This window comes from Numenius arquata, chromosome 10 (genome assembly GCF_964106895.1).
Source record: "Numenius arquata chromosome 10, bNumArq3.hap1.1, whole genome shotgun sequence".
Lineage (NCBI taxonomy): Eukaryota > Metazoa > Chordata > Aves > Charadriiformes > Scolopacidae > Numenius > Numenius arquata.
Window position 1 is genome coordinate 14,527,680 of NC_133585.1, and position 16,268 is coordinate 14,543,947.

Sequence of the window (16,268 nt, forward strand, 5' to 3'; positions counted from 1 at the left end):
GTGCATGGGGTTATCCCTCCCCAGGTGCAGCACCCTACACTTGCCCTTGTTGAATTTCATCAGGTTCCTCTCTGCCCAACTCTCCAGCCTGTCCAGGTCTCACTGTATGGCCACACAGCCTTCTGGTGTGTCAGCCACTCCTCCCGGTTTTGTGTCATCAGCAAACTGGCTGAGGGTACACTCCATCCTTTCATCCAGGTCGTTGATGAATATACTGAAGAAGTCCGGTACTGACCCCTGGGGAACACCACTTGTTACAGACCTCCAACTAGATTCTGTGCCCCTAATCATGACCCTCTGAGCTCTGTCTTTCAGCCGGTTTTCAATCCACTTCACTGTCCATTCATCAAACCCACACTTCCTAAGCTACCTATGAGGATGCTGTGGGACACTGTGTCAAAAGCCTCGCTGAAATCAAGGTAGACAACATCCACCGCCCTCCCCTCATCTGTGCATCCTGTCATGCCATAGTAGAAGGCTATCAGGTTACTCAGACATGATTTCCCCTTGGTCAATCCGTGTTGACTACTGATAGCTTTCTTTTCCTTCATATGCTTTGAGATGACACCCAGAACGAGCTGTTCCATCATCTTGCAAGGGATGGAGGTGAGGCTGACGGGCCTGTAGTTTCCCGGATCCTCCTTCTTGTTCTTTTTGAAGACTGGAGTGACATTGGCTTTCCTCCAGTCCTCGGGCACCTCGCCTGTTCTCCAGGACCTTTCAAAGATGATGCAGAGTGGCCCAGCAATGATGTCTGCCAGCTCCCTCAGCACTCGCAGGTGCATCCCATTAGGACCCATGGACTTGCGGATACCCAGTTTACTCTGGATTCAAGTTCTCTAACTTGATCTTCCTCAACCAAGGGGATAACAGACTTTCTCTGTTACCTCCGAAGTCTGGGACTCCTGAGGGCTGGCCTGAGCAGTAAAGACTGAAGCAAAGAAGGCATTCAGCAAGTCCGCCTTCTCTGCATGCTCTGTCACCATGGCACCCATCTCATTCAGCAGCGGTATGTCTCAGGACAGAATGCTGTTCCTAACATTGAAAAACACTACTTTTGCAGGACCCACATTCTGAGTTAGAGCTTATGCTTCTTCAAAATTTCTTGGTGGTCTGAATGCTGGGGCGTCTGCTGTGTGGGCAAAGGTGGTCCAATACCTGCATGTTTGGTTTCTAGCATCTAAGTCTTTAGCATCGGTTCCTGAGCATCTAAGAGAGCAAGAGCACGCTTTACATGCTCTGTCCTCTTTTCCCTTGTTCCCATGCAGTGGTACACCAATTGCTATTCAAAAATCACCATTTGCCAATACTCACTGAATCATCATCCTGTGTATTAATACTACGTATCATTATCAGGTTCCTATTGCAGCCTGTCAACTCAGAGGATTTAGACATACAGGACTACCCACAGTGTAGTACATACACTATACAAATGTGTATCAAAATATGCATTACAAATTTCATAGGTACTTGATATTCTAAATAGAAGGGAAACTAGACTGTTGCTTGCTGGTGATGATTGTGAGATATTTTACGTTGTTATTTCATATTCTGTTCATATTCTGTTTGTATTTCAAAGTCTGTAAAATTATTTTTTTTTCACTTTCAAAGAGCTTTAAAGATTTCTGAGAAGTGTTTATTTTGGATTTTGTTCCATCACAAAAAAAGGATAGCTTAGCACTTAGTAATACAAATGGTTTCTTTTTCTGACATATTAAAAATATTGCTAAAAATTACCTGGAGATTTTCTGCTAGACATTTACTTGAACTATTTATTCACTTCTTAAGCAAATAAAGCAAAGGGATTGGGAGCATCCGATTAGATGAGCATCCTTTAGACATCTAAAGATGTATGCCAGACATTATTTCTGAGAATTGTACAGAAAACAATACGCATTTACAGAAGCACTTTTGCTCTTTGACTGTCACCGGTGTGCTCCAAAACAAAACCTTTTTTCATCTCTGTTACTTTTTGTCAGTGGTCATCACTGCTGTGCACATCTCCTGAAGCTTAAACTGCTTTGGCTGTTTGTAACATGACTGGGGCTCATAGTTACGGAGTATAGAAGCTTACTTTTGAAGTAAGAACTTGCACATTAATGTATTGTGGGCATAGATGGCTTGGATTTCCTGACTGCATAGCTGTTCCGGTCTTTGTTCGGTTATTCATTATGCTGGGATCCAAGCCTGTCCAGCTCTGCAGGAGGTCTGGGAACCTCAGCAGTGTCACTCCATCTTCTGCTTAAACACAGAGCCTCGCTCCTGGCAGATCAATCATATGTAGCCTTTCCAGTGTACCTGGTAGAGCTTTCAGTCATTTTTCAAATACAAAATGCTTACCAAAGAAAGCAATGCCATTTTCTCCCTGCTGGCTTTCTGAAATCTCATATTGGGAAAAGCACTTACCATGTATTTCATATGAAGAGAAAGCTTTCAGTAATGACTGGTATTTCTGAGTCTACTACAGCCAGTACAGCTGTTGAAAATGTCATTGTGGATGGCACAAATAGGATAGGATTTTGTGAAGGACCATGCACCATCTGACTTTGATATTGGTTGAAAAAGAAAAAAAGAGCAATAGACAACCTGTTGGATGTAAATGCATAAAATGGAATAAAAATAGAAAAGTGTTATTATTGGTTCTTAAAGTCATCAGTAAAATTATTTTATTCAGAGTGCTAGCAGGAAATCTATGGATTTTGCAGACTCTGTGATTGAATTTCACAGCACAGAATCACAGAATGATATGGGGTTGGAAGGGACCTCTGGAGATCATCTAGTCCAACCCCCCTGCCAGAGCAGGTCCACGTAGAGCAGGTTGCACAGGAACGTGTCCAGAAGGGTTTTGAGTGTCTCCAGAGATGGAGACTCCACGACCTCTCTGGGCAGCCTGTTCCAGTAAAGAAGTTCCTCCTCATGTTTAGATGGAACTAATCCATGGGATTTCTCCAAGCAGTTTCTTGAGGAGACTTTTGAACAATCAGGCCAACCTTAATATTCCTGCATTGAGGTGTTGGTATAATTCTTTGACAATGTATGTCGATAGGTTGAAATGTCCCTTATGTTTTCCAAGTCGCATTTTTCTTATCATTACAGACTAGACTCACTTGCTGTGTTGAATTTTTTATCAGTTATGATGGAAATATATAAATACTATCTTTTTTTATAATTAAATGTGACTAAAAATAATTCTGACAATGTGTTCCCTCACATCTCTGTATAGACTTCCAATCTTCCTCATCTGGACAGAATTTGGGAGTTTTCCTCTCTTTCTTACACAGGCATTAGCCTTGTTTTTCGCCATTGTTTCTTTCTGTTCTTAACTATGTTTCATTTTATTTTTTTATGCCATGTTTCTTTACTCCATCTTTTATATCATCTTCTCTATGTTTAACTTTCTACCCACTCATTTTTCTTGTCTTTCTGCTTCTTTTTATTATTTTTTTTTGCTTTTGACTTGTGTCTTATGTGGTGCAAGATCACCTAACGTTTCTGAGTTTTAATGTTCACAGAATGCTCTACGATAAGGTTGCCTTGGGAACTAAAGGAAGACCTAATCTTAGAACTTGTGATGCTTTTGGGGGTGAATGGTGATTTGTTCATATGCACTTAGAGAAATTAGAGAAAACCTTCCCAAGAAAACTTCAGGGTCCCAACTGGGCAAACAGAATAGAGAAAATAAGGACCAGAAAATGAAATTGGTGTGTATTTCCCTTTTACTGTGGCTTAACAAGTAATCACTGTTAAATGTTTCATTGTGAAGGAAACGGTGTTTTATATATGTGTGTACATATATGTATACGCCATCTATAAATCTTGAAGAGATTGGTTCTACTTTGTGCTAAAAAGTGGTTTTAGACTGAATATGATTTGTATTTATGTCTTTGAGAGGTATGGATAGGGCCGTTATATTAACTGTGGATGTTGCTGGCATCTTAACTAAATACTGTAGCACCAGATACCTTCAGATGTTTCTTATTCTTAAACTACAACTGCACACAGCTGTGATACCAGCCAGTCTGTGCATCCCACTGACATGGTATTGGTGCTTATTCACATGAGGAATTTCATCCCTTCCCAATATTTCCCATCACTGAAACTGAGACTTGCATAATGGTACTTCATAGTTGCTTCTGTGTCCCACCCGTGAGACTTTGTGAAAGGCTCTTCAGAGATGTGATTGTATTGGAGCACAGAAAGCAGATACCTAATAGGTCTTTAACTGAATGAATCGTGCTTATTTTTTATGCAGGGAATAAATCACAAGACAGTGGGATTGCAGAGATGGAGGAACTTCCAGTCCCGCACAACATCAAAATCAGTAACATCACGTGTGATTCCTTCAAGATTTCTTGGGACATGGATTCTAAATCCAAGGACCGCATTACTCATTACTTCATTGATCTCAACAAGAAAGAAAACAAGAATTCCAACAAATTTAAACACAAGGTAATTTTAATTTAACAATCAAGGTGGAAGTACTTGATTTTCAGTAGATGAATCTCAGTGTTTTATTAATCTTTCAAAGCCAGACCATGAGAAACAGGTATTGGGCATCCGGCAAAGGTGGGTTTTGGTTAATCTGATTGACAGTTGTTTTACTCGGAATATCTTCTCCATCTCTAGCCTATGTGCGTGTACGCATAAATATATTTGTTTAATAGAGAATGAAACATTACCTTTTCTATTTAATTTGAAACTAAAACAGATTTTATACCTGTGAAATTTATTGCAAGATAGACGTTTTTATTCCTGACTAGTTCTTAATCATTATTTAAACAGTTTATGCATTCTGTGCCTTCCTTGTTCAGTGACAGACGCATGAGAGCAACACATGTCATTTCAACAGAAGACTCACAAATTGTAATGTCCTTCTAGGAAGGCTTCCAGCAATTTTAGTTTGTGGCACTCAGCACTGTGACCTGAATATTCATCTGGCCTCTTTCCTCAAGCCACCGACGCAGGGACATACTGAGCGTATTGCAGAATCTGTAGTTATCAAATGCAGCAAAATTTGCTTTGACCTCAGAATAGTTGAAATACTGAGATGTGTAGAGAAACATGGAATGAGGCAGGGGATTAAACAACACAATCATCTGCAAATTTAAAAACCATGTTGGCAATAGCTCTAAAAGATAAGGTTTACCAAGGCATAAATAACCACCAAGGCAAATATGAGAGCTCTAATTCTACCAACACCTAAATTACTATTGGCTTATAAACCAGTGGGATAAGCAGGAACTATTTCCACCAATTTCTCTGAGTCTTTTTGTTGTGAGTATTTTTCCTGTGACTGCTGTTAAGAGCATATCTATAATTTTCACATTTCCTTATTTGACATTTTTTGGGTTTAATGTGGTTAGAAGTAACATTCATTAACTGTAATGAAAAATCACTTAGTACTGCTTGAAATCGAGAATTTTACATGTTTGGCCAAGATGTTGCAGTTGCTAGGATCCAGTGCGCAAAGCACTACCAAATTTAATATTTTAATAGCCATTTATTATGACCCATTTTTAATTGTGGTAGCAAATAAAATAGGGTATGTTGGGATTTTTCTTGCTGTTATAACTTTTGGACTAGCAGCCTTTGAATTTGAATTGGCATTTTAAATTGCAGGAATAAATATACCTTCTAATATAAGTGCTTACTTGGATGGATTCTTTTTAATTTTTTTCATGTTAATTATCTACATGTTTTTTTGTTTGTGTGCAAACTGGTCTAAAGTTGTAAATTTTTTTTTTTGTAAAAGGGAGAGCCACCCTACCAGATCAAACATTATATTCACTTCAAAATCTGTATCACGGTGATGATACTAGTGTTAAAATGGAGAGAAGAAAAAAAAAAAAGGATATTGATAGTGTAATAAAGATAAGCCATTAGATTTATTTTGTTTTTCTGTGCAATTCCCTAGCTTTTTACTGTGATGAAGTGTTTAGTCAAAGGAGAGAAGTAATTGGTTTTGTAAAAACCAGAGACTAAATTCTATCAATTAAAATGATGAATAAGTTGGATGTCTTGTCAGACTTAACTTCAAATTTCCTGGTACTAATTGTGTTAGGACTTGGTAAAGGGTTTTTTTTTGATTTTTTTTGTTTTCCTGCAGCCAGAATGATGGAAATCCCAACAGCAGACGGGGTGGGTGAGAGAACTGCACAGACTGAGTAACAATTCTCTGTGCCAGAGCACATATGTGTTTGCTTTCATGCATCTTTAGTATTAAGTAATTTTTAACACAAGTTTTTAGAATAAGCTTTTGTTGAGAAATTAAAAATTGCTCAAATTCAAAATTTGCCATAACCCTAGTATGGTCAGAGACTTGCATCCTTCCTCCCTGTAACATTAGTTACATGCGTTTCGGAGCTGAACCCTCAGCGGCAGACCTGCTGGGTCTGGAGCTGATAACCTTGGCAGCTGCAGCTCCAGGGACTGAGTCCTCCCAGCATCCGGAGGGAACTAAATCAGCCCCTATATCCATCCATTGCCTTCGTAACAAAGCTGTTGGATAAAGGTGAAGGATATCACTGCCCCTTCTCCTAGCAGAGATTCTTGAAAGGAAAGGGTGAACCCTACCGCTTATAAAAAAGAGCCTTGCGACTTACTCTGAGGAGTCATTCAGCACCAGGCTGTGGAAGGAAACAGGTGTCTTCAGGGGAAAAAATCATCCTTACTTAGCTTATGGGTAGGGTAAATCACTGTCTGCAAGTGCCTGTCTCTCTCACAGGTGATAAGCCCAGATGACCAGCTTAAACTGTTTTCTAACTTGTAGAGAGTTAGTGTTAAGTCTCCATTTTCTCACGTGGCTGTGAGCAAGTGACTACAGACTAAACCTAATAGATAGGTGCTGTATTTCAGGAAAGGGGGGTGTTTCTTTCCTTCTGTACCCAGGAGAGCACAAATGAATGACTCATCCTTTCAATACTTCTTCTGTTGGCAAATATATACAATATATTTGGCATATTTAGGGGGCATATAGTTTTATTATTTAAAACTACTATCATCACATCTGTGAAGGAGGAGATTTGTATTGGTATTAGTATGTAAAGACTAGAATTCTAATAAGACACTGTCTTTTTCTCAATGCAATTTGCATAACTCCCCTTTTTTTTTGAGATACGGAAGTATCCATATTCCTATTTCCAGGTAATAGGAAATGAGGCTCAGATATTTAGCAAAACTAGGACTAGAACCTGGGTGTGCTGAGTTCCCACAGTGTGGCCTATGAGCAGACCTGGCAAAGGGAAGGATAAGATGAAATGGCAGAAAGCTCTGAAAATTGAAAGTTGCTGCTTTGGCAATGAAAAGGGACTGCAAAGTAAGCAGCTCTTCACAAAAGGGAGAGGAGTTCGTGTGACTCGTATAACTTCCTGGTTAGCTATTCAGTGCATCCAGGTTGTTCTTGGAAATTATTGCTGTCTGGGTACCTTTAGAGTTGTCTGGTAAGTGCTGGTGGTGCAGCAGCCATCTGCCGCTCCAGAATCCCAGCTGGCATGCAACCTCCTTTGCACTTCTTTGGGGGCTCAGCCAGGAATGAGAGCCGGGCAGAAAAGAGATGAAAGGAAGAAATGGAAAATCCCCAGAGAAATTTCAATGTGAACATTTGAACATTTTTTCCTGAGGTCAGTATAGCAACCTTAAAAAAAAAAAAATTGCTTAGGAAAAGAACAACAGATTAGAGTTATGAAAAGCATCATGTCTGCCCCTCCTCCCCAGCTGTGCAAGAGAAAACCCTCTATTTAATGTGCTTGTAGGTAGTCTGCCCTATTTTGGTACAGGTAGAAGCGTTTCCTCATACACAGCTGTAAGGTAAGGCTTTGACGCATGGGAGCCATGAGGCTTTTAATGTGACGTGAAAACTGTAACTAAATGGGGGCAAAACCCACCACCGGGTTGTGGGCACAGAGACCTGACCCAGGTGGAGGCAGTTTTTACCATAGCCAAAGCAGAGATGACAGGAGGACTAATGATGCAGCAGCTGCTGACTGCTTCAGCCTTAGCAGACACACTCCAGGGGATGCCTTTGCAATGGAGTTCCAGGGTGGCAGCTTTAAGTGTCATTTGAGGTTTCTTTTCTTTTTCCTTGTAATTTTTCTCTATCTTTTATATATTATTTATTTCAGAGTGCACAACTGAGTCCTTTACAGATAAAGTTTTCTCCCAGCTGTTGTTTGATTTAAATGAGAATTAGCAAAAAAGAAATCATGACAACAAAATCTTACCCTTGATTATCAGTCAATCACATTCCAGTTCTTGTAATATCAAAAGCTACTAATTTTACGGTTTCCTAATACAGAAACTGATGAATTTTTTTTGCTGACAGAAAAGCAATAAAGATATTTTTCCACAATAGAAGACACACAAAAAAAAATAAAAATCTTTTAGGTCTTGCTTACAGATCAGGAACAGAAAACATCTCTGTTCTATTTCCTTTTTCCTTAAGGGACTGCTGTGCGAGTGTTTATAGGTGGGTAACTATGGACTCGTATTTATAAGTGGACAGCCATGGATATTATCTAAAATGCCCACTTTTCACATGACAGCCATCTTACTATTCTATGATTACTGTTAAATATTTAAGAGTAAATACCTCCCTCGCTCTATCACAGCCCCTCGGGTACACCGTGCAGAGAAGCATTCAACTCCACTGTGAGGCCTTTCACCCACAGTTCTAGCATAAACTGGTCAGTTCTTCATTTTTTAATTCCCCTTGGTGGTCCGTGCTACAGTCTTTGGTGCCATAGAAACTAAGTATTTCAACAACAACAAGCAGCTTATTCTTCTTTGTCTCACTGTGGTGAGCAAAACAGAGTATCTGAAATGGTGGTGGGGTGGGAAGCAAGAGGTGCAATGACAGGCACAAACCGTCTAGCTGTATGTTTGTCTTCTTCTGGCCCTTCCTGTACATAAAGGTATTTTGATACATGTAAAACACACAAAGTTATTCTGCATCACATTTAATGTTCTGCGTTGAAGTTTGGTTTGGAAGATACCACTAGCAATACGGGTGGACTGATTGATGGCAGAAGGAATTTTGTTTGGTTACACCGACTGAAAGAAAACTATGGAAGTGAGAGCACCAGAAGCTCTTAAATTAAGATAGCCTTGTGCTCAATAGCATGTCTTTCTCTGGTTGCATACTTAAGCACAAACGGCACTAGTCTGAATTATGTATTTGGGCTATACATAATAGTACCAGTCTATATTCACTTGGAACCAATAATAAATTCATACATGCCAGTTATCACCGTAGGTCTTAGAGCAGACCTTTGTCCTCAGCCCCTCTGTTAACTTTGCTGCACCAATGGACTGTGAGGAGGAACTCGGGTTTACACAGAAGAGCTGGGGGTTGGGGATTACATTGCAAAAACCACGAAGGAAGGGGGGTGGTGGGTTGGTTTGGTTGCACTGCTGACTTGGGTGTTGTTTTGTCTTTTTGTTTCCATCAGGATGTACCCACCAAGTTGGTGGCCAAAGCTGTTCCTTTGCCTATGACAGTCCGTGGGCACTGGTTCTTGAGCCCAAGAACAGAATACACAGTCGCAGTGCAGACGGCATCAAAGCAAGTTGATGGCGATTATGTTGTTTCTGAGTGGAGTGAAATCATCGAGTTTTGCACAGCAGGTAATATTGCTGAGGAAACATGCACCATAGGACGTATGCAACTAACGCTAGCTTTGCTGCGTGAGTGGGCAAGCCACCTACCAGTGCCAACTAGGCTGGCAGAGTTATAGCAGTCACACCTGGGAACTGGAGTTGTAACTTCAGGCTTTGTGCGTGCTCAGGTTTGGTGCGTTAATGAGAGAAGGGAGGCAGCTGGAATGCCCCTTTGTTCGGCAATAGCTTAGCTGCCCCAAAGCGCTGTGCCTGGCACCGTTGCTTGTCCCAGGCTATGAAAGGAGACGGGTGAACCGGCGTGAAGCAGGGCCACTTGTGTGCCTGTTGCTGGCTACTAGCACCTGTGGAGAGAAGACAGAGTGGCCGCTCCCTAACAGACAGCTTGCTTAAGACGCTCTGCTGCTCTCCCTCCCCTGCATGCTGCAAAGCCTGAGCACGCCATCTCGAGGACTGGTTTAGCCTGCCATTGATTTATAAGTCTCTTCCTTTGGATGTTCATCACCTAGTGCCAATGTGCTGGCCTGTGTGAAAGCTGAGCGCTCGAGTGAGCTCTTTGTGAATCCAGTGTTGGTTGAGATGCTGTTTAGGCTGGGTCCAAAGCAAGCTTTTTTAGTCATGGGAAGTGAGGTATTGGGTACGTTGGAGCAAACAGTTTATCAAAAGACAAAGAGAGGGCACTTCTCGGCTCCTCTGTGTTCCCAAATACAAGGAACCCAGCTCTAACTGCTGAAAGTTGCCATAGGCTTGCAGAGTATTCCTGGGGAAAGGAGTGGGGAGAATCAAACATGCGTGTTCCTGCCAAGTGTCTCCTGTCACTGTTGGAAACTCCTGCTGGGCTGTATAGTTTCTGTATAGCTGCTGCATGGTGTGAGGTATGTAATCAAGGCTCTGTTCCTAATTTTAAGTGTAGCGACTGTGTAGCTTTTGGAGAGTACGGTAGTTTTTTCCCTGCCCCCCTCCCCCCCCCATGCTAGCAGATTGTCTTTTCTTTCCAGATTATTCAAAAGTTCACCTAACGCAGCTATTGGAAAAAGCTGAAGTGATTGCAGGCCGTATGCTTAAACTGTCTGTTTTTTATCGGAATCAGCACAAAGAATACTTTGATTATATCAGGTAAGAAAGTAAGCATATGCAAAATTGCTTAGCAAATTAAGGAAGTAATGAAAATAAGTAAATGGAGGCAGCTGTGCTAGAGCAGAATGTCTGTATGCTTTATTGCCAGTTCAGAAGAAGGGAAAAAATAAAAATAAAATAGAACTAATTTCTTCCACCTTGCTTAACTCAGCACTCCTATTAGGTAATAAGTTTTGTGTTTTGAAGCAGACACTGAAGTGTTCACAGGGTCTGCAGTCTGATTAAAGTGTCTGTTTATCATAACAGAGTGTTTAGTAGCCAAATACTTCTATTGTACTAAGAAATTCAGAGTGAGATGTCTAATAGTAGGAGTGCACAACTGTGTGCATAGGCATGTGCCTGAATATAAGAGTTCCACTTCAAATACTTGCTCTCCGTGTACAATCACTCCATTTCTATGCCTCAGCATAGTAACTGGGGTTCTGCAATCTGAATGTGAATTTACAGATCATGTGGGGAAGGAGAGGGGATGACGTTTAGACAGTTTTACAACACTGTGCTTCAGTTGGAATGAATAAATGGGATAGCTGGAGGTAGGTTCCTTTTTCCTATCGGGAAGCGATATTGCAATAGAAAAGAAGAATTTTCAGTAGAAGGAGTCAAGGCTCCTGTACTGCCTGAGCAGGAGCAGCCAGCCTGCAGAGGAAACCTTGCGCTGTTAGAAGAACACGGATGAGAGGTAAGCGGTGTGTCAACGTCTGTTTCAGCGCTGTCTCAGGAGGGTGGCAGCACTGACTATGCTTCTTTAATACTTATTGAGGGATGGGGCTGCTGCTGTGCCACATAATTCCAGTTTTATGTGGGTGTCACACTCGTACCTGTCAAGAACTAGAAGTTTTTTAAAACCAGTGAATTAAAAAAATAATAGAGGGAATCCAAATCCACCACCATTGGAAATGTTCCCACTTTGTAGTCAGGAGTATCTGCTTGATTCCAGGAGTGTCTTGTATATTCCAGAGCGTGGGGTTTGCTCTTTCCCTTCTGTGTTTTGGAAGAATTATTTTATTGCACATAGCGACAAAGCTGCAAAACTCAGTGGAGGCAGAGAATGAATTGCAGTTGTTGAGGCTCTTTGAGGACCTTGTAAATCTCTGGGCCCATCCTGGACTAGATACGACAGAAGGGAAGTGCCTGTGGTGGTTCTGATTCTCATATAGCTTTGTTTTCAGCTGTGTAATCGTAGTGCACCTGCCTCTGTGTTCATAAACCGTTGAAAATTACCACTGAGGTGCATTTATAGCTGTGGTTTTGGCCCTGTTCGGCCAAATGTGACTCTCGGTGATTGCAGTGTATCTTTTCCTCTGCCTCTGGTTATGTGCTTTCTTGGGCTTCATACAAAGAGAAACTAGTTAGTTTTCCCTTCTGTTAGTGAGTTAAAGAGACAAAAAGCTGTGTTTTAGCAGGTCAGTATAAATCTAGAATACCTGTAACTAATAGTCGCGTTTGCTGATCAGAAATGCACTAATATGGTCACAAGGGCTAGTCCCTCCGCAATACACCCGTCTGAACGTTATGTTAAAAACCCTAAGCACGTGCTTCCCTTTAGGTGTCACAGCTAGTAAACAAGCTTGGAAAAGCTTGTAGAGTAGCTCTAGTAGCATTGGAAAACAAGCAACAGTCACGGTGCAGAAGCAGCAACCCCTAAATGTAGGGTTTGAAGTGTGTGAGCTTGTAAGTAGAGTTCATGTCACTGCTGCTTCCCTCGGCCGGGAGCACCATAAAGCAGATCCAATCCTCGGGAAGAGTGACCTATAATTAGCCTAATTGGCCACTGGATGTCAGTGTCTCGCCACAGCAATGGAACTGCAAGAATCCTGGCTTTTCAGGTGGTTATTCTGGTGATTATTCAAGATGAATTTTTTTTTTTTTTTCCCTAGTAACCACTTCAGTCATAAATACCAATTGTACCCTCTGCACCCCAATCCATGTCTTGAGAAACAGGGCTTGAGACAATAACTGTGTAGTATTGAATGGGCCAGAAAACTTCTGAAATTTATCTTAGAGTCAAATTAAGATATGCTTCAGAGGAGATTAGAAATAATGAAAAAATCACAGCAGGAGACATTACTCAGTTGATTAGAACTGGTGTGTATGTATACACTGAATTTGTTTGGTTTGACTGCTACTTTAACCAAGTAAAACCCACACAGCACCATTTTACCTGGAGCTGTTGCAAATTAAAAGCAGAGAGAGAAGTCTTTTCTTGGCTTGTCTCCCTCCTCAAAAAAAAAAAAGGCGGGGGGGGAGAAAAAAAGAAAAAAGAGTAAAAGTAAAGTCAGAGGAGGATGTAAGACTCCAGCCCCACAGCCTCATGCATTTTTAGTCTGTCAATGTGTATAAAGGCATTTTCAAAGGGTGCCGAGTCTATTTGGTGTTTTGCAGGACTTACAAACGGGAATGTTTCCTTTTCTGGTGTCCCATGGTTGCAGCTGCAAACAGAGCCAGAGCTGGTACCGCAGCACTTCTAGAGAGGTGTGGGGCACAAGCTCTGGAGAACATCCTGCTACACATAAAATCTCAGGTGCTAAGGGAGGATGAGATGGAGTGTTTTGGACTGTTCTCCTAAATTTATCAGTCTAATGCTGCTGAGTGCTATTTGGGATTTAGGGTTTTAAAAATTCAATTGTTACATTGAACGTTTCTTTTCACTGGAACCAAATTGAGCTCGGTTTGCAAAAAAAAAAAAAAAAAAAAAGTTTGTCTTGTTTTGTACATTTTTCCCCCGTAGGACTAGTGACTGCAGAAGCTGGATACCAACCAAAGTGGAAACTAAGCAAATTGCCTAATACTCTGTGCCCAGCTCTGCTCTGATTGAAGTCGGCAGTAGACAAATTAGATCTGAAATTATCATTTGGGGGAAAAAAAAAACCCACCTATGGCAGACAGTACATTCCTTCCTATAAGCTCTCTGAAAAACATCGTTCAGAAATAACTTTCATTGGCAGTTTTCTACATTAAATATAGACTGTCTATGCTAAAAATACATATTAACAAGCAGTATATTCCGCATATTGAGACTGACTTGCAATTTTCAACATGTGATTAAACTAAAATGTGTTTATTGTTAGAATTGCAGTGGAAGGCTGAACAAATTGGCTAATTAAAGATATTGGTGGTTTGGGGGCTTTTTTGTTTGTGCTCTTCTTTGCCTGCATATAATACCCACACAGCTGACAGCCAGACTGGAAAAGCCAATTTTTCCCTTGAGCAGGAGTTATTCTAAGTCTTTGAGTCTGGCGTCACTTCATTTTCTTGGTCCTAAGATCATGACACTGACCACAGTTTTCAGTTTAACGGTTTTCCTTTGTGTCCCTTCAGTACTGCTTCCAAACAGCACGATGTCCTAACTTTCTACTTTTTCTTCAACATGTGTTACAAAATAAACAATACCAGTCATTCATTTGTAGAGAGCATCACGGGAATGCTATGCAGCCCTCTGTTAAGGATAACAGTGGCAGCCATGGCTCTCCGATCAGTGGGAAGCTGGAAGGCATCTTCTTCAGCTGCAACACCGAGTTTAACACTGGGAAGCCACCACAAGATTCACCTTATGGAAGATACAGGTTTGAGATCGCAGCTGAAAAACTCTTCAACCCAAATACTAACTTGTACTTTGGAGACTTCTACTGCATGTACACAGCCTACCACTACGTCATTCTCGTTATCGCCCCGGTTGGATCACCAGGAGACGAATTCTGTAAGCAGCGCCTTCCTCAACTAAATATAAAAGATAATAAATTTCTGACCTGCGATGAAGAAGACGGTGTCATGGTTTACCATCATGCCCAGGATGTTATTTTGGAAGTAATTTACACTGATCCTGTGGATCTCTCCCTCGGCACAGTTGCGGAAATTACTGGTCACCAACTAATGAGCTTGTCTACTGCAAATGCAAAGAAAGATCCCAGCTGCAAGACCTGCAATATCAGTGTTGGACGTTAAAACTTCCCTCGTTACTTAGGAGCCTTCAAACCTCCGTTGCCCATTTCCATAGTCAGACATTTTTGTCAGAAGCATGCACATGCCGCTGTCACCAAAAGCAAACACGAGTCTTCAAAATCTCCAATAGCGTTTTTAGTATTTCTTCTCTCCCTCTTTCCCTTCTGTTCCCCCGATGCTTTAAATGATTAGAAGTCCTGGATTTCTTTCTGGCAACCATTTATACCTAGATGCTGCAAAAATTGTTTTCTGTTTCTTGCCAAACATAACAAAATCCTATATAAACTGCTTTAGCAAAATAAAAATAACGGCTTATAAATGGTGTTTAAATATGCATTCATTTTAACTACTGAACAAATACTGGGATAACTCCAAACAGCATGAAAGGTTGTAATTGCAGCATGATTTAAATTTCAAAGCCTAGAAATGTCAGCACTTCCAACGTGTTGTTTGACAGTGTTATTTATGTTATTTATATTAGCTAACTGAAAACAGAAACTGTGTCTCGACATAATAAATATAATAGAAAAATATTTTATTTGTACTGTTGTATAAAATATTATACAATCATATAGAATATATAGATTACATTTTAATATCAATTGTATACATATGTCATGAAATCATTTTCCCTTATCAAAGATGTAGTTTGTAAACTTCAAATAGCTCTGTATCTGTTCCTGTTGCTCTAGATGACTTTAATTAAAACAGATTTACGAAGGAGACCATTTCTGATTCATAAAAGTTACGTTATAAATTATTAAGTCAGTACACTGAAACAGCAAACCTCTAAGAAATAAAAAATTCCTTTTTTAGTGTTCATACTTTTTCCTCCAAACTACTTGAAAATGTGTACGTCTTCAAAATCATGCTGAGCCATTACATACAATAGAAATACAAACATGGTTGGTACATAATAGACTTTATAAAATGAAAATCATCTTACCAAGATAGAAGACAGGTTGCTTGTACTACGTGGTCAATACAAAATGACAGTTAAAGCAAAACACTAAACGTGGTTCAACTTATTCAAGTCCCTTTTCTTTTATTATTCTTCCTTCCTTTACATCTGGGTTAGGTATTTCCCAGAATCCCTGCTTTTCATTTCTAGTACAAAAACCACTGATAATCCTTCTGTTAATAGTCCACTTTTCACACAAATGGTCTATCACAAATAGTGAAAAAAATCTCCTTAATATTACAAAGTGTGGTGCTCTGAAAGTTAAGAAAGATGCATAATTCCAATGGAAAAATATCTTTTTTTATAATCTTATTTTCAGTAAACAAGAAGTCTAACGTTCCTCATCAGATAACTGTGACACTCAATTATATACCATGTACTTTATCTATCCAAAATAACTTAGCATAATGCAATAATCTAGTCTTGTTTTAATATATATATGTGGCAATTTATAACACAAGAAATACTTTGACATTTTACAAAGTGCATGCGTCTAAACGAGCTTTGGTAGTTAGAAAAGCAAATGTTATAGCATCAGGCAAAATAAAGTGCAAGGTTTAATACAGAAATGTAAAATAGCATGTAGTCGACCTATTTACTGGATTTTAAGTACTGTGAG

General features: G+C 40.2%; 1 protein-coding gene across 4 annotated transcripts in view; it reads left to right on the forward strand.

Annotated features, from left to right (window-relative positions):
• Window positions 1-15,511, forward strand: part of PHYHIPL (phytanoyl-CoA 2-hydroxylase interacting protein like) — a 60,469-nt gene extending 44,958 nt beyond the window's left edge. For 2 of the 4 annotated variants that reach the window (XM_074154452.1, XM_074154455.1), the window contains 4 exons: window positions 4,253-4,449; window positions 9,447-9,621; window positions 10,611-10,728; window positions 14,157-15,502. In XM_074154452.1, coding sequence (XP_074010553.1) covers window positions 4,253-4,449; window positions 9,447-9,621; window positions 10,611-10,728; window positions 14,157-14,691 — 1,025 coding nt within the window. In that variant the 3' untranslated portion in view covers window positions 14,692-15,502. Of the gene's footprint in view, window positions 1-4,252; window positions 4,450-9,446; window positions 9,622-10,610; window positions 10,729-14,156 lie in introns of all 4 variants that reach the window. The other 2 variants (XM_074154454.1, XM_074154453.1) reach the window with 2 other exon arrangements.
• The last annotated feature ends 757 nt before the right edge of the window (window positions 15,512-16,268 follow it).